The sequence below is a fragment of the Salvelinus fontinalis genome, chromosome 11, assembly GCF_029448725.1.
Source record: "Salvelinus fontinalis isolate EN_2023a chromosome 11, ASM2944872v1, whole genome shotgun sequence".
Classification (NCBI taxonomy): domain Eukaryota; kingdom Metazoa; phylum Chordata; class Actinopteri; order Salmoniformes; family Salmonidae; genus Salvelinus; species Salvelinus fontinalis.
The window spans coordinates 40,091,376-40,110,250 of record NC_074675.1 but is presented as its reverse complement, the minus strand read 5'-3'; the positions used below and the strand labels follow the sequence as shown (position 1 = coordinate 40,110,250).

The 18,875-nt window shown below is 42.0% G+C and overlaps 1 protein-coding gene across 4 annotated transcripts in view; it reads right to left on the bottom strand.

Moving 5' to 3' along the window:
* LOC129865734 (multiple PDZ domain protein-like) overlaps positions 1-17,730 on the bottom strand; it is a 74,394-nt gene extending 56,664 nt beyond the window's left edge. For 2 of the 4 annotated variants that reach the window (XM_055938716.1, XM_055938717.1), the window contains exons 1-4: positions 17,547-17,730; positions 15,479-15,550; positions 7,237-7,403; positions 1,658-1,819 (exon numbers count right to left, since the gene is read on the bottom strand). In XM_055938716.1, coding sequence (XP_055794691.1) covers positions 1,658-1,819; positions 7,237-7,403; positions 15,479-15,494 — 345 coding nt within the window. In that variant the 5' untranslated portion in view covers positions 15,495-15,550; positions 17,547-17,730. The remainder of the gene's footprint in view (positions 1-1,657; positions 1,820-7,236; positions 7,404-15,478; positions 15,551-17,546) is intronic. The other 2 variants (XM_055938718.1, XM_055938719.1) reach the window with 1 other exon arrangement.
* Positions 17,731-18,875: the final 1,145 nt, after the last annotated feature.

Genomic DNA, 18,875 nt, shown 5'->3' with positions numbered 1-18,875 from the left:
TTGGACCACCTTTAGCTGCAATGACTGCAACTAAACACTTCCTGTAGTTGTTGATCAGTCTCTCAAGTTGCTGTGGAGGAATTTTGGTCCACTCTTCCATGCAGAACTGCTATAACTTAGCGACATTTGTGGGTTTTCAAGCATGAACTGATCGTTTCAAGTCCTGCCACAACATCTCAATTGAGATTAGGTCTGGACTAGTCCATTCCAAATGGTTTATTTTCAGCCCTTTTCACATAGACTTGATTGTGTCTTTTGGATCATTGTCTTGCTGCATGACCCAGCTGCACTTCAACTTCAGCTCACAGACGGATGGCCTGACATTCTCCTGTAGTATTCTCTGATATAGGTCCTGGACGACTTGTCGCCCAAAAAGTTATACTTTTGAATCATCTGTCCATAGAACATTCTTCCAAGAGTCTTGATGATCATCCAGGTGCTTCCAGGTGCTTTTTGGCAAACTTGAGTGAACTTTTTGGATGACAAGGGTCCCATTATGCATGGTGAAAACCAAACACTCCACAGTAAGAACCTCATACCAACGATGAAGCATGGTGGTGGTAGTGTGATGGTTTGGTATGCTTTGCTGCCTCAGGACCTGGACGACTTGCACACACATTACACGTTTATTCCTTAGTTGATCCTGCCCTGCGTTGATTGTCGTAGGAAGAAAATGCCGACATGCAAACAGCGAGCTGGTTTATAAATGTGCACATTATTATGTGCAGAAACATAAAAAAAGAAACTGAGGGACAGAATATGGACCCACAAATGGTTTGGCAGACCAATACAACATGGACGTATATTCTACAGAGGGAATTGGAGGTGAAATCTTTTAATATTAAAAAGGAAGCTGCATTCTCTCCACAGCGCCACCAATCTGTCTCCATTACCTTGGTCCACACGGTGCGTGTTGGGTCGTCACTAGTTACCACATCCACAAAGTCATAATTATGGCTAAACCCCGCCTATTTCTAAAATGTCTTAAAATGTCTTTCTTAAAATCTGATTTCAAATCTAACCTTAACCACACTGCAAACCTTGTGCCTAAACTTAAATTAAATCAAGTTATCATTGATTTTTACGATATAGCCAATTTTGACTCTGTGGCTGTGGCAACTAGTGATAACCTGCGTGTTGGTGTTGCTTTTCTCTTCTCCATCATTGTTTTGGTCTCACATGCTGAGTGCTCACTGGCTTTTGGCAGTAGTCCTTGTCCAATCGCGTCGTAGGACTGCTAATACTACAAGACGCAAAACCAAAATGTCAGAAAATTATCTGGACCTCCGACAGGAGTCTGGAGAACGGTACAGTGCATCCTTGACCCACTCAAACTACGCGAGTCCCGACGTACTGATCCTAGCCCAAGCTCATAGGATTTCCTTCCCTTCATGAAAATTAGTCTGGGATGGCAAAAATGTGGCAAATTCGTGGCGAAATCGTGTAGTGTGTGCCCAGCATTACAGCATTGGGTCAGTAACTGAAAAGTTGCTGGTTCGAATACCAGAGCGGACAAGGTGAAAAATCTGTCGATGTGCCCTTGAGCAAGCCACTTAACCCAAATTTGCTCCAGGGGCACTGTACTACTAAAACAACACATTTCACCGCACCTATCTGGTGTACGTGACAATTAAACACATTTTTTGGTTTTCTTTACCTGAGCCATAGAGCGAATGATGTGTTCAAACTCCTCAGGAGACGGCTTCCCATTGATCTGTGTACCAGTGGAGGATTCTGGGTTGGCAAGATGGCTGCCATTGGCATGGGCTGCTGTGTAGCATTCACTCAGGTCATCGCCAAATGTTGTTGTGACACCATCCTGAAACCATTCATGGAAAAACAGTCAACAAGGGAAGCATTCGAGACCGCAGGGTTGTGCAACATTTTGATATAGGCAATCTTGAACTGTGTAAACACTGTAAACTGTGTAAATTCTGTATGAAAGACATCAGCTGCTAAAAACTGTGGCTGTAATAGTTTGAATTTGTGGCAGTTGTTTGATTATCACACACTGTAATCAAGAACCGGTAGGAATTATACATCTTGCCAGAAACAGACTTAATCCAAAAAAGTACAGTTCTATTTTGGGATATATCAACTAGGGTTGCAAAGGGTTGGAAACGTTCCGGTAAATTTCCGGAAATTTTCCATAGGATGTTAAGCCCTGGAATTTGGGGAATTTTGCTTAAATTCATTTAAAAAAGTTAGCTTATAACAGTGAACCTTTTTTGTGGGATACACATAAGGCAATTCTATGTATTGTGGCATATTTAGGTTAAACTATCCACAATTCAATGGAATTGCAACCCTCTGCATGCACAGTGCACTCTTCCATCACATGTACAGCTGATTCTAAAGATCTTGCACACTAATGAGATGCTGTTGAGCCCACACTCCTACACTGTCTGGGCCAAGGACTAAATGCTTTCTGGTAAATTTAGATTACAATACTGGGTGGGGTGAATATTTTATATGACATACATGATTTTTTGTTAACTAGTAAATAGTAGCCCACAGCAAAGTATGTTTAAATCATTTCTAACTTGTTAACTATTTCTCCTAGGTAGTTTTTGCTACCATGTGGGTTTTAGCTTGCTTGAGCCTTCTAACTGAGGAGTGTTAATTCACCTGTTTCCATACATGTTTCATTTTTAAATATTTATCTTACAAAGGAGTTGTTTAATCTAACTGCTTAACTATTTATTTGTACATGGAATTATATTTGGGGGTTTAGACAATTTTTTCCCTAATCTTTACAGGAAAATGCCACGGGCACTATCTGATGTGTGGAGCCATTTCACTGCAGCTAACATAGAAGGAAAATCTGTGTACATTTGCAAATACTGTGCTAAATCATATGTGAAGAATGCAACAAAGATTCAGGGTCATCTGGCCAAGTGCATAAAGTTCCCTCAGCGCTCACAACAAGCAACCTCTGACAAAAGTCCCTCTACTTCTATTCGAGGTGAAAATTATGAATCGGACACCTTATCGATAGCAACAACTCATGGTCCTCCTGGAATCAAAAGTTTTTGTTGACTCAATGGAGGAGCGTAGTCAGAGAAATGCTGATGAATGTCCTGCTCGAGTTATGTATGCAACTGGTTCACCTCTGATGCTCACAGGCAATGCGTATTGGAAGAATTTCTGAATGTTCTTTGCCCAGCATACACCCCTCCAACCAGACATGCTTTATCTACTCATTTTCTGGATGCAGAGTTCAACAGCGTTCAAGTGAAGGTCAAGCAAATCATAGAGAAAGCAGACTGTATTGCAATCATCTCTGATGGGTGTTCGAATGTTCGTGGGCAAGGAATAATTAACTACATCATCTCCACCCCTCAACCAGTATTCTACAAGAGCACAGACACAAGGGACAACAGACACATCGGTCTCTACATTACAAATGAGCTGAACGCAGTCATCAATGACCTTGGACCACAGAAGGTATTTGCACTGGTGACAGACAATGCTGCGAACATGAAGGCTGCTTGGTCTAAAGTGGAGGAGTCCTACCCTCACATCATACCCATGGCTGTTCTGCTCATGCATTGAATCTGCTCCTCAAGGACATCATGGCACTGAAAACAAAGGATACACTCTACAAGAGAGGCAAGGAAATGGTTAGGTATGTGAAGGGTCATCAAGTTACAGCAGCAATCTACCTCACCAAGCAAAGTGAGAAGAATAAGAGCACCACATTGAAGCTGCCCAGCAACACCAGTTGGGGGGGGGGGTGTTGTCATCATGTTTGACAGTCTCCTGGAGGGGAGGGAGTCTCTCCAAGAAAGTCTGACCCAAGTCTCTCCCCATCAAGAGGATCCTCCTGGATGATGTATTTTGGGAGAGAGTGGTAAGCAGCCTGAAACTCCTGAAACATATAGCAGTAGCCATTGCACGGATTGAGGGAGACAATGCCATCCTGTCTGATGTTCAGAATCTGCTTGCAGAAGAAATCCTTACTTCCGTGCCCACTTCACTGTTGCTCCAAGCAGAGGAAACTGCAGTTCTGAAATACATCAAAAAGCGTGAATACTTCTGCCTGAAGCCCATACACGCTGCAGCGTACATGTTGGACTCCTGGCAAGAGCATCCTGTCTAATGCAGAGATCAACAAGGCCTATGGTGTCATCATTCCCGTGTCTCGCCACCTTGGCCTGGATTAGGGAAAGGTTCTTGGCAGTCTGGTGAAGTACACTTCCAAGCAAGGGCTTTGGGATGGAGATGCAATATGGCAATCGTGCCAACATATCTCATCAGCCACCTGGTGGAAGGGGCTTTGTGGATCTGAGGCTCTTTCCCCTGTTGCCTCCATCATCCTACAAATCCCACCAACATCAGCTGCCTCAGAGTGCAACTGGTCCTTGTTTGGGAACACACACGCAACAGGCTGACCAATACAAGGGTTGAAAATTTGGTGGCCATCCGGGCAAATTTGAGGCCTTTTGAGCCATCCTTGACAAGGTTGGAAAGTGACAGTTAAGATGGGGCCTCAGAGTCTGATGTTCAAGAGGTGGACATTGAGGAGGTCCAGGGAGAAGACATGAAGCCTGAGAGGAAGACAACCAAATATTTAGTTTCATTGGAGATCATTCAATATTGCCTTTCTTTTGTTGTTCAGTGAAATCATCCCATGTGAAAAGTCAACTCATTTAATTTCTATTGGAAGGATTTAATCATTTGCAATTATGTCTACTTACGAAATGAAGGTAAAAGGTTTATGTTTCTGTCTCCATTTGACAGGGTAAATATATACAATGAAAAAATATCTACATTTAAATGGTATTAATATTAATCTGCATATTTTTCTGTTAATTCCCATATATTCCCGTTAATTCCAATATATTTCCGTTAGTTCCCACGGAAAGTTTCCACCTCTGAATATTCCCCAAAATGTGCAACCGTAATATCAACACAAACCATGTTTACATGTCACATTCTGTTACATGCATTGCATTGAGTAGAACTAATATCCAAAATATCCTAAATGAGGCTACACAAGCTGATCCAATCAAGTTCTAACCAAAACCCTGCCATCACTGCTGTTAAAATAAACAGAGGCTAATTTTGTGAATTCCCTAAATCTAACTAAGTCTAGGAGCCTAGGAGCGTCAGAGGCGGGCCAGCTCGTTACCCAACCATGATTAGCTGGATCTATAGTAGTCTAATCCTTCAGGGATAATAGCTTTTTAGCTGATCCAACAATGACTCTGCTTCCAATGCAATATTTCCATCATAGCCATCTGGATGCCTTGATATGCTATTCCTTAAAGGGGCTGCAACCACTGTGTTTCTGTGACTAATGGATTATATGAATTAGACACTGTGTAAAACCCTATTTTTGAATATTATTTGCTTGTTGGCTCTAATGTTTGCTCATGATTAGTTTGAATGTGATCCACAAGGACTAGCGATGTATAGCTAACGCTTCATAAGCACTTTGTTTGAAATATAGCATCCTCAGTTGCCCTTTTGAACTTGTAATTGTGTGCTTAGCATATTGAAGAAGCATTGTTGACACACTAGCTGACATATCATCCAGACAGTTACCTATATAGTGAGGTTTAAGCCTTTGTGAACAGAAAACCCCTGTAGTCTAGGCTAAATTGGCATAGCGCCCAAGTTGCTGTCCCATTCACCAGCTATGTTAGCCAGCCGAGCTAAGAGGATTAAAGTTCCAGTTTGGTTCTTGCATTTAAGAAATTGTTTCTGCCCCACTTGACATGGTGGCGGCCTCTCTCTTCTGCGAGCAAGCCCTGTCGCCATAGCGACACCGACCGTTCAGGCCCTACTGGCTGGAGCACACAGACTGTATGTGGGTTTAGGTTTCGACTGACACCAAAAACACTAACTGCGTCTTTCCTCCAAATTGGTTTCGCCCAATGAAGCCGGAAACGTCTCTTTGTACCTCAAGCACTCAGCTTAATCTCTGCTCCACTAATTTGAATTTAAATGATTTCATGTTTTTTTTATGTTGTTTTCTGTGATTCGCTTTATCTATAAACATAGACTCCATTGCACATTTATTTTAGCTTGAAAACATTAGGGTGGAAGAGCAATAGATTAGCATGCCACACAAACACCGTTAACCATGCTATACTGTGTGCATTGGGTTGTTACCTTGTGCATAAGAATGTGACACTGCTAAAATAAACTATAAAGCACCAGCACACAAAAAAAATGTCTGCAAGGATTTTATAATCTAAATTCCTTCAGGGGTGAAAAAAATACAAGCTGTAGCAGCATCTTTGCCTCCCACTGCATAGCTCACATACTTTCTCTCTCTGTCTCAAGCACTTACCCGGGCCCATTCGCATACATCCACAGTGACCTAACAAGAGCTCTTTCTTGGGTAAAAAAATTCTCAATTTCTCATGGGTCCTGGATAAGTCAAGGAGGCCTTTTGGCTTTGGCTGGCTGTGTCTGCTTATATAACCTTATTAAAAGTGCCCAGATGAACTCTGACTGCAATATGCCCACAGTAATACATGATTTGAGAGAAGAAAAAAAGCTATGTCTGTCTGGAGGCAAGCCAAAACAGAGAATCATTTGATTTGGATTCAACGCAGACTAAATCAAGACTGAAATAAGTAGTAGTAATTTCCTTAATTCTAACTCCTAGACTTAATAATACTGTTGCAGCAAAGACCATACTTGGTCAATCCTGAACTTAAAATTGCACATTTAAGCTAGTGAATAGGCAGTGAATTATTTGCAAAAAGACAAGCTGGGTCTGCCGCTATGCCTTTAACACATCTACAATGTATCTACATCTACAATGTATCTACAATGTGGACTAAAACTTAAAGACTGGGTTAGGGAGTCAAAACAAGAGACGGGATGAGGTTAAGTCTGTTTACTTTATTGCGTCATGTTTATAACCCCTGTAAGGGTTAGAATGATGGCTACCCTAAACATCATTCTTAAAGGGATAGTTCACCCAAATTACAAAAACAAAACCAAAGCATGGATTGCTGTCATATGTAATTTTGTAATTTGGGTGAACCCTTTAACCCATATCCATATCCACAGTTTGGATAAAACAGCCCAGTTGACATTTAAATTGACTCGCCACGTCCAACAACCCTAGTTTAGGTTTCCTGACATTAAACCAGAAAATCAAGATCTATATCTTATATTGTTCATCAAAGTTACTTAACTGACCCTGAGTGATCCTGCTTTGTGAACTTAGTGATCCTATTTCCCAACCCCCAAAAGAGACCTGGTCTTACCCACCTGGTCTTTGAGGAGCTGGACAGACTTCTGCAGGGCCAGAATCTGGTGGAACAGGGGGCTCTGGAGCACCGACTTGAGCAGGCTTAGCTTCTCCTCGGTGGGGACCTCCCCCCGCTCCTTCAGCTTGGCCTGGAGCCGCTCCACTGCCTGCAAGGCACGCTGGGTATCTGAAAAGCATCGCATAGTTCAGTGACAGCATGGGGCGGGAGCCATGTGGAGAAAAGGGGAAGAGAGAGGCGGCAGGGGGATAGCTATCAGTATGAACAGGCAGGCTGATCACAAGTGTTTTGAAATTGTTCATAAGTTGAGTATAGTTAGATAGGAGGTTGACATGCCCCCTTCAGCTACTCTAAAACATTCTGTGAGTTTAATCCAAGTGTTCCTAATTTGTTGTCAGTGTTTATTCAGGTTTTATTGCTGAGAATGTGAAGTCCATGATAGACTTCTAACGTTTTCATCTTTATCTGAATAGGTCTATCAGACAATTTTCTTGGGCCACTATAACTATAACTATTTTGCCAATTGGATTGGTCCCCTCTACCACACGGAACTCCACTAATCTACCGACGGAAACGCACAAGGTGGCTAAAAGCAGACCTCCATCTTCTGCCAGCTTGCTACCCATGGCCCGGCTAGCTGTCTGAATCGCCGTGACCCCAACCAACCTCACTACTCACTGGATCCTTATGATCACTCGGCTAAGCATGCCTCTCCTTAATGTCAATATGCCTTGTCCATTGCTGTTCTGGTTAGTGTTTTTTGGCTTATTTCACTGTAGAGCCTCTAGCACTGCTCATTATACCTTATCCGACCTTTCAGTTCCACCACCCACACATGCGATGACATCACCTGGCTTCAATTATGTTTCTAGAGACAATATCCCTCTCATCATCACTCAATGCCTAGGTTTAGCTCCACTGTATTCACATCCTACCATACTTTTCTATGTACATTATACCTTGAAGCTATTTTATCGCCCCCAGAAACCTGCTCCTTTTACTCTCTGTTCCGGACGTCCTAGACGACCAATTCTCATAGATTTTAGCCGTACCCTTATCCTACTCCTCCTCTGGTGATGTAGAGGTGAATCCAGGCCCTGCAGTGCCGAGCTCCACTCCTATTCCCCAGGCGCTCTCTTTTGATAACTTCTGTAACCGTAATAGCCTTGGCTTCATGCATGTTAACATTAGAAGCCTCCTCCCTAAGTTTGTTTTATTCACTGCTTTAGCACACTCTGCCAACCCGGATGTCCTAGCCGTGTCTGAATCCTGTCTTAGGAAGACCACCAAAAACTCTGAAATCTCCATCCCGAACTACAACATTTTCAGACAAGATAGAAAGGCCAAATGGGGGCGGTGTTGCAATCTACTGCAGAGAAAGCCTGCAGATCTCTGTCCTACTATCCAGGTCTGTACCCAAGCAATTTGAACTTCTACTTTTAAAAATCCACCTCTCTAAAAACAAGTCTCTCACCGTTTACGCCAGCTATAGACCACCCTCTGCTCCCAGCTGTGCTCTGGACACCATATGTGAACTGATTGCCCCCCATCTATCTTCAGAGCTCATGCTGCTAGGTGACCTAAACTGGGACATGCTTAACACCCCAGGCATCCTACAATCTAAGCTTGATGCCCTCAATCTCACACAAATTATCAATGAACCTACCAGGTGCCACCCCAAAACCGTAAACACGGGCACACTCATTGATATCATCCTAACCAACTTCCCCTCTAAATACACCTCTGCTGTTTTCAACCAAGATCTCAGCAACCACTGCCTCATTGCCTGCATCCGAAATGGGTCAGCGGTCAAACGACCTCCACGCATCACTGTCAAACGCTCCCTGAAACACTTCAGCGAGCAGGCCTTTCTAATCGACCTGGCCCGGGTATCCTGGAAGGATTTTGACGTCATCCCATCAGTAGAGGATGCCTGGTTATTTTTTTTAAATGCCAGCCTCACCATCTTAAATAAGCATGCCCCATTCAAGAAATTTAGAACCAGGAACAGATATAGCCCTTGGTTCTCTCCAGACCTGACTGCCCCTAACCAACACAAAAACATCCTGTGGCATTCTGCATTAGCATCGAACAGCCCCCATGATATGTAACTTTTCAGGGAAGTTAGAAACCAATATACACAGGCAGTTAGAAAAGCCAGGGCTGGCTTTTTCAAGCAGAAATTTGCTTCCTGCAACACAAACTCAAAAAAGTTCTGGGACACTGTAAAGTCCATGGAGAATAAGAGCACCTCCTCCCAGCTGCCCACTGCACTGAGGATAGGAAACTCTGTCACCACCAATAAATCCACTATAATTGAGAATTTCAAAAAGCATTTTTCTACGGCTGGCCATGCTTTCCACCTGGCTACCCCTACCCCGGTCAACAGCACTGCACCCGCCACAGCAACTCGACCAAGCCTTCCCCATTTCTCCTTCTCCCAAATCCAGTCAGCTGATGTTCTGAAAGAGATGCAAAATCTGGACCCCTACAAATCAGCTGGGCTAGACAATCTGGACCCTTTCTTTCTAAAATGATCTGCCGAAATTGTTGCAACCCCTATTGCTAGCCTGTTCAACCTCTCGTGTCGTCTGAGATTCCCAAAGATTGGAAAGCAGCTGAGGTCATCCCCCTCTTCAAAGGGGGGGGGGGGGGGGGGGGGGGGCACTCTTGACCCAAACTGCTACAGACCTATATCTATCCTACCCTGCCTTTCTAAGGTCTTCGAAAGCCATGTCAACAAACAGATTTCCGACCATTTCGAATCCCACCGCACCTTCTCCGCTATGCAATCTGGTTTTAGAGCTGGTCATGGGTGCACCTCAGCCACGCTCAAGGTCCTAAACGATATCTTAACCGCCATCGATAAGAAACAATACTGTGCAGCCGTATTCATTGACCTGGCCAAGGCTTTCGACTCTGTCAATCACCACATCCTCATTGGCAGACTCAATAGCCTTGGTTTTTCAAATGATTGCCTCGCCTGGTTCACCAACTACTTCTCAGACAGAGTTCAGTGTGTCAAATCAGAGGGCCTGTTGTCCGGGCCTCTGGCAGTCTCTATGGGGGTGCCACAGGGTTAAATTCTTGGGCCGACTCTCTTCTCTGTATACATCAATGATGTCGCTCTTGCTGCTGGTGAATCTCTGATCCACCTCTACGCAGACGACACCATTCTGTATACTTCTGGCCCTTCTTTGGACACTGTGTTAACTTCTTATGGCTGCAGGGGCAGTATTGAGTAGCTTGTATGGAAGGTGCACAGAGGTGCCCATAGTAAACTGCCTGCTCCTCATTCCCAGTTGCTAATATATGCATATTATCATTCGTATTGGATAGAAAACACTCTGAAGTTTCTAAACCTGTTTGAATTATGTCTGTGAGTATAACAGAACACATATGGCAGGCAAAAACCTGAGAAGTTCTACTTCCTGTTTGAATTTTTTCTGAGGTGGCAGATTTTCAACCAAGCTCTCAACGAAATTACAGTGAGATATGGATGAGTTTTCACTTCCTACGGCTTCCACTATATGTCAACAGTCAATAGAACTTTGTCTGATGACTCTAATGTGAAGGGGGGCCGAAAGGGGGGCCGAAGGAGACAGGAATGAGTAATCACTGCCACAAGCTGAGCATGCTTTCACCATGCGCCTTCACATGAGGAGGACCTCAGTTCCACCGCTCTTCTGAAGTCAATCTAATTCTCCGGTTGGAACGTTATTCAAGATGTATGTTAACAACATTCTAAAGATTGATTCAGTACATCGTTTGACATGTTTCTACTGACTGTTACGGAACTTTTGGACATTTCGTTACATTATAGTGGAGGCGCTTTGTGACTTTGGAATTGTTTACCAAAGGCGCTAACCAAAGTAGCTAATTGGATATAAATAACGGACATTATCGAACAAAACAAGCATTTATTGTGGACCTGGGATTCCTAGGACTGCATTCTGATGAAGTTCATCAAAGGTAAGGAAACATTTATCATGTATTTTCTGGTTTCTGTTGACCCCAACATGGAGGCTAATTTGGCTATTGTTCTGAGCTCCGTCTCAGATTATTGCATGATTTGCTTTTTCCGTACAGTTTTTTTTAAATCTGACACAGCGGTTGCATTAAGGAGAGGTATATCTATAATTCCATGTGTATACCTTGTATTATCATCGACATTTATGATGAGTATTTCTGTTGAAACGATGTGGCTATGCAAAATCACTTGATGTTTTTGGAACTAGTGAATGTAACGCGCCAATGTAAACTCAGATTTTTTGTTATAAATATGAACTTTATCAAACACAACATGCATGTATTGTGTAACATGAAGTCCTATGAGTGTCATCTGATGAAGATAATCAAAGGTTAGTAATTCATTTGATCTCTATTTCTGCTTTTTCTGACTGCTATCTTTCGCTGGAAAAATGGCTGTGCTTATTGTGGTTTTGTGGTGACCTAACATAATCGTTTGTAGTGCTTTCGCTGAAAAGCATATTTGAAATCGAACACCTTGGTGGGATTAACAACAAGATTACCTTTAAAATGATATAAAACACATGTATGTTTGAGAAATTCTAATTATGAGATTTCTGTTGTTTGAATTTGGCGCCCTGCACGTTCACTGGCTGTTGTCATATCGATCCCGGTAGCGGGATGCAGCCATAAGAAGTTTTTACAACAATCCAGACGAGCTTCAATGCCATACAACTCTCCTTCCGTGGCCTCCAACTGCTCTTAAATACAAGTAAAACTAAATGCATGCTCTTCAAACGATCGCTGCCTGCACCCCCCTGCCCTTCCAGCATCACTACTCTGGACGGTTCTGACTTAGAATATGTGTACAACTACAAATACCTAGGTGTTTGGTTAGACTGTAAACTCTCCTTCCAAACTCACATCAAACATCTCCAATCCAAAGTTAAATATAGAATTGGCTTCCTATTTCGCATCAAAGCATCCTTCACTCATGCTGCCAAACATACTCTCGTCAAACTGACCATCCTACCGATCCTCGACTTCGGTGATGTCATTTACAAAATAGCCTCCAATACTCTACTCAATAAATTGGATGCAGTCTATCACAGTGCCATCCGTTTTGTCACCAAAGCCCCGTATACTACCCACCACTGCGACCTGTACTCTCTTGTTGGCTTGCCCTCGCTTCATACTCGTCGCCAAACCCACTGGCTCCAGGTCATCTACAAGATCCTGCTAGGTAAAGTCCCCCTTATCTCAGCTCGCTGGTCACCATATCAGCACCCACATGTAGCACGCGATCCAGCAGGTATATCTCTCTGGTCACCCCCAAAGCCAATTTCTCCTTTGGCCGCATCTCCTTCCAGTTCTCTGCTGCCAATGACTTGAACGAACTACAAAAATCTCTGGAACTGGAAACAGTTATCTCCCTCACTAGCTTTCAGCACCAGCTGTCAGAGCAGCTCACAGATTACTGCACCTGTACATAGCCCATCTATAATTTAGCCCAAACAACTACCTCTCTCCCTACTGTATTTATTTATTTATTTTGCTCCTTTGCACCCCATTATTTCTATCTCTACTTTGCACATTCTTCCACTGCAAATCTACCATTCCAGTGTTTTACTTGCTATATTGTATTTACCTCGCCACCATGGCCTTTTTTGCCTTTACCTCCCTTATCTCACCTCATTTGCTCACATTGTATATAGACTTATTTTTCTACTGTATTATTGACTGTATGTTTGTTTTACTCCATGTGTAACTCTGTGTTGTTGTATGTGTCGAACTGCTTTGCTTTATCTTGGCCAGGTCGCAATTGTAAATGAGAACTTGTTCTCAACTTGCCTACCTGGTTAAATAAAGGTGAAATAAAATAAAAATGTCTATTACAGCATAGTGGATGGCTATCATTCATATTCCAGCTCAATGTCACATCTATAGGTTCAGTCTACTACATGATACTCAAATTTTCCATGTACCCATCATGAGGTTGCTACAACCTAGCCTATTAATGAAAGTTTACAACGTAGGCGCAAAGGTCAAGAGAACTTGTTCTCAACTTGCCTACCTGGTTAAATAAAGGTGAAATTAAAAGTTTAAAAACTGAGTAACCCATGCTCCCGTTAACACACAGAACCAAACATGCTTGCTAATGTGAGAAGCACTATGTGAATGATTCATTGGGGAGAAAAGAGAGAGAGAGAGAGAGAGAGAGGAGAAAATAAATCACACGTCAACCATCCAAGGCTTAACTAAGGTCGACCTCTGTTCAACAGTTTAGAATATGAGAATCATATAGCTATGAGCTTTGCTTTATATCACCTTTACTCCACACACACAGATGCATACAAAGCTCTCCCTCGCCCTCCATTTGGCAAATCTGACCATAACTCTTATCGTCCTGATTCCTGCTTACAAGCAAAAACTCAAACAGGAAGTATCAGTGATGCGCTCAATATGGAAGTGGTCCGAGGAAGCTAATGCTAAGCTACAGAATTGTTTCACTAGCAGACTGGAATATGTTCCGGGACTCATCCGATGGCATTGAGGTGTTTACCACATCAGTCGCCAGCTTCATTAATAAGTGCATCAACAACGTCGTCCCCACAGTGACCGTATGTACATATCCCAACCAGAAGACATGGATTACAGGCAACATCCGCACTGGCTGCATTAATGCTTGGTATGGCAACTACTTGACATCCGACCGCAAGGTGCTACAGAGGGTAGTACGTACAGCAATGGATGGCAGGGCCTAGCTCCCTGCCATCCAGGACCTCTATACCAGGCGGTCTCAGAGGAAGGCCCTAAAAATTGTCAGACTCCAGCCACCCAAGTCATAGATTGTTCTCCCTGCTACTGCACAGCAAGCGGTACTGATGCACCAAGTCTGGAACCAACAGGACCCTGAACAGCTTCTACACCCAAGCCATAAGACTGTTAAATAGTTAGTTAAATAGTTAACCAAATAGCTACCTGGACAATCTTCATTGACCCTTTTTGTACTAACTTTTTTGACTCATCACATACGCTGCTGCTACTTTTTACTATATGTGACTTTATTCCTAGTTATATGTACATATCTACATCATCATACCCCTGCATGCTACCCCTTGTATATAGTCAAATTATCATTACTCATTATGTATCTATTATTGCTTTTATTATTACGTGTTTTACTTTTCTATTATTTCTTTATTTTCTTTCTCTCTACCCTGTTGGGAAGGGCCTGTAAGTAAGCATTTTACTGTTAGTCCACACTTGTTGGTTACGAAGCATGTGACAAATGAAAATGTACTGGATTTGAAATTCGATTTGATTTGCACCTGAAGAAAGAAAAAATTCAACAATGATTAACAATGATTCGCTGTTAGCTTTGGCTTGGCAGAGAGACTCAGACCCGGAATGGGCAACCAGAGAAAAAAGGCCTTCCACAGTTTGCTTGCTGGACTCTGCATAAGCTCCACAATCAAACAACTCAAGCCTACTCGCCTCTCTTGCTTCTCTTGCCTCAGAGCAAGGATGGGTTTGACGGGCCAATTTCAGAGGACCGCGGACTGTGACTAACACCTAATAGGGCGTGCACAAGTTCCAAAGCACTGTTCATTCTGAGAGCTAGCTTACAGATGTAGAACCTTAATTTGATCACTCTTTTGTTGCTCAGAATTTTTCTGCACCGCAGGAAATGCAGATGAGCTTCGCGACTAAAAACCCATACTAACACACGGTTATATTAACAATATTAGACTTTTCACATAGCCTCCTTTTGTACAGCTAATAGCCTAACCACCGATCAAGCAACATTATGGACTAAACTTTATTTTGCTGTGACAATATAGGTCAAATTCAGATCCTACACACGTACCTCACTGAGCAGAAACAGTAAACAAACCAAAAATACGGGAGTCTCGACAGACACATTTCTCTCTTGTACCTTTTGGAGTACTTTGTTTTAGTTTTCTTAGCTGAGTGTTTGAGCATTCATAACAAGGATTCTCCTCAGACTCTGAGTTTGTTAGTGACATAGGGGGATTTTACAATAACAGAGGCCAAGTCAGGATTCTTTCTGTTTGGATGGGAGATGGAGAGTTAGGGAGTAACATATTACCTAAATACATAATAACATCAATCAAATTCACTCTCTTCATCGAAACATTACAGTACCACCTCTCGCTCTTTTCATCTGGTGAGACCTTGCACATAACCGACAACATTATCAATCAACACATTTCTAACTTTGACATATCACAAATTGACTGATCTCTTACCCATTGTCTCAATCATGTCTTTTATTCCCGGTAGATGTGATAGCTGCCCATCCACCAGAGTGTAGTCAAGGCCTGCAAAATACCCATATCTGTGTTACACACCCTCCAAATGAATATGACATCAACATAAAACCATGACGAGTGCTGCTGCAATGCTACTTTTATCACTCATTATCACATAAGCTACTTACTTATTCAACGTTTATATCCAAGTACACTCAGGACAGTGTTTTCATACTGACTGACAGTAGATCTTTAAAATATCTCAGCAGCCCAATCTGAATTTTCATACATTTAGATGACATTATATAAAGTACCCATTTTTACCTGGAGTATTGTTTTACTTCTTCAGAGGAGAGCTGCTACACTACTTACTTACTTCCTGACTTTATTGTCCCCATGGGGAAATTTTGTTGCAGTGTCATGTACACGTTTAAAGTGGCGTTTAAATACCAAACCAAATTGACAATACAACTTTCATAACAGTTACATACCAATAAAACGAAGGAAAAAAAGAAAAAAAAAGACTAGCCTGCTGGCCTTACTGAGTCGAGAGGAATATTAGCCCGAAGAGCTGATACACAACAATAAGCAGGATCTTTACTAGGCATATGTAGTTTGTTGGGGACTTTGTATTTGTATTTGAACTAATGCTCTTATTCAGGGATTAACATCTGCCAATTGCCATTCCTGGGGCCTTAATTGACATTGGCGATGGCTTTGTGACATGTATGTCACCGTCAGGCATCTGTGTGGCCTTAGCAAAGCCATTTACTCTACATATTAGGCCTATAACAGGCAGGTGTTCTACTTCTGTGTTCAGTAGCCTAACCAATAGCCATATATCACTTCTCAGTTACTGTAAATCAAGTATTCATTAACACATTCAGGAATAAAATAATTGTGTTACCATACCAAGCACAGGAATGATAACGTTTAAAACTGAAAGATTAAGTGATGGAGATGAAGTCAATGTTCTGACAGATGTTTCATTTTATATTGGGACACTTTTTATATATCAAGATACAATAATGTACAAATCCTGGAAGATGAATATTGCATATTCATGGACTACAGTAAATCGTCACCAAATGCTCTGTAGTTGTAACCTAGTCATACCCACTCCAGCCATAGGACATAGCTAGATTTTTTCCCCTTTAATTGCATTCATCCATGATCAATAAGAAGCGGTATGAGGGATGATCTTAATTTTTTGTTGGCACCTTTTTTCATTTGTTTAAATCCCATATTAGCCTAATAATTAACGTTAGGTGCAGGTGTATATGCTGAATAGCCTTTTCGAATGTCATCATCCGTAGGCTTCACAACAGGAAATGTCAATACCCTTTTTTTTACAGACAATAGCATTTTTTGTCTACCAATATAAAAACTAATTTGAAACCAAAATGAAAACAACTTAAAGTTTCACAAAGGGCCTTTCACAAGGTTTGGACAAACAAATAGCATAGCCCTAGCCGAGACGCGCGAATGGATAACGGTTTCTCGATGTACGTTTTGCAAGCCATAGCTCATATTCATAATCATAAACCCGCTATAGCATAGTTTTCGTTCTTCGAATAACTCAAGTATTCTTTTTTCAAACTTAAATGTGTTTGTATACGTGTCTGTTAATGAATTTAAACGGTATTATTTTGAAGCTAGTCTCGGCTACTGAGAAGGCAAGGAATACAATCCGCTTTTCTCAACTCCTCCTTCTTCTCCATCTCTTCTTCGGGACACTGAATCAACAGGTTTCCGACGTTATCAGATAAAACAGAAAAGTTGGATAATGTTGCGACAACAAATGAAACCACCCAAAGTGCTTGAAACATTCTCACAAAACTATAAACGTATAATATCATAGGCTGTGTAAAATAATACAGATAGCGTCGAAACACGTACTGAGGCAGCGGGTGAGAATGTAGCCTTTACAATAGCAACATGTTGCTCACAAATCCGAACTCGGAATTCAGTTTTACATTTGTATCCAAAACAATTAGCCTAGCCTATTAACTTTTATATAGTCAAATAAATTTAAATTCCTGTTTTAGGGACGAAGGAAACTTACATAGGCGTTGACCCTTGTCTGACGGCTGACATAGGACGTATATTGCCTGTCCCGTTGTCCTTCGGCTAACTGCGCATAGACAGAGTTTAAAGATGGGGCGTACTTGTAACTCGATCTTCTACATACATTTGCAGCAATAGCGGCACGGAGAGTTGAGCTTGAGACAGTCTATGGTAGAGAAGGCCGAGGTTTATTGGGAGATCACAAGCGCCGCTTGGTGGATACTGTGACAACTAGGACTAAAGTGCAGCCTGCTGTACTAAAGGTAATCTCATTTATTGCACTCAGACTAGTTTATTTTACGCCTGCTACATTAGGTTACACGCAGAAAGACGTGATTGGGGATTTTTGGGGTATTGCAACAGGCATGTCTGCAATTGCGTGCACTCGGGCTCAGTTAGGGTTTGGCCGGGGTAGGCTGTCATTGCACATAATAATTTTTTCTCAACTGACTTGCCTAGGTAAATAAAATACATTTTAAAAATGCATACATTTTGTAATGAATATATTGGGGGATATGCAATACAATGTAACTTAACACAGGCTTTCACAATATTTCAGGTAACACCAATGCTTCAAGAAATGGTCACTGGCAGGAATGTTAAACCAGGGTCCCCACTCTTATCCATTTGTCAAAACATAGATAACAGCTCTTTATCTTTCTGTCTGTTCTTCACATTGTGAAGTGCTGATCTCCTCTGCTATTCTGATTACTGGCAAAGTAGGGGTCCTATAACCTATTCAACTTGGTGCAGAATAGTTTCCCAATAAACTTCAGTACATATGCCTATCAATAAAGACAAGAGCCCTTAAATTATAGACACTAATGATTGTATAGTACTAAAACGTAATTTTTACCGTTGGTATTTACGATTATCTCAAATCATTCAACGTATAGCTGCATCTAGAGCCAATGCTACATTTGCTAGTGCTCTTCCGGCACTATTGTCAATTCTCTCCGTCTCTTGCTCTCTCTCTCTCACACACACAAATTCCAATTTCAGGGACGTGCGACCAAAGTACAAATGACATGGATTGGACAAGTGCAGATGAGCATGCAAATGTAGGTGCATTATGTGATCGCAATGTGAAAAAACTAAAGCATTTATGCTCAGCAGACACCTTGGAAAGGACACGGCATGCTGTTTAGATCTTCTGTCTGTGTCCTGTCTGTGTCCTGTGCTTCATTTCAGACCCAGATGTGCCAAGCTTATAAAATGTTGATATGAGAGAGAGAGAGGTGTTACTCAAAGTTAAATGTATCAAATGCCGTGGGGACACAGTCCCTTTTTGCCTGTTAAATTTTGGCTTCCTTGTGGGAACAAGTGT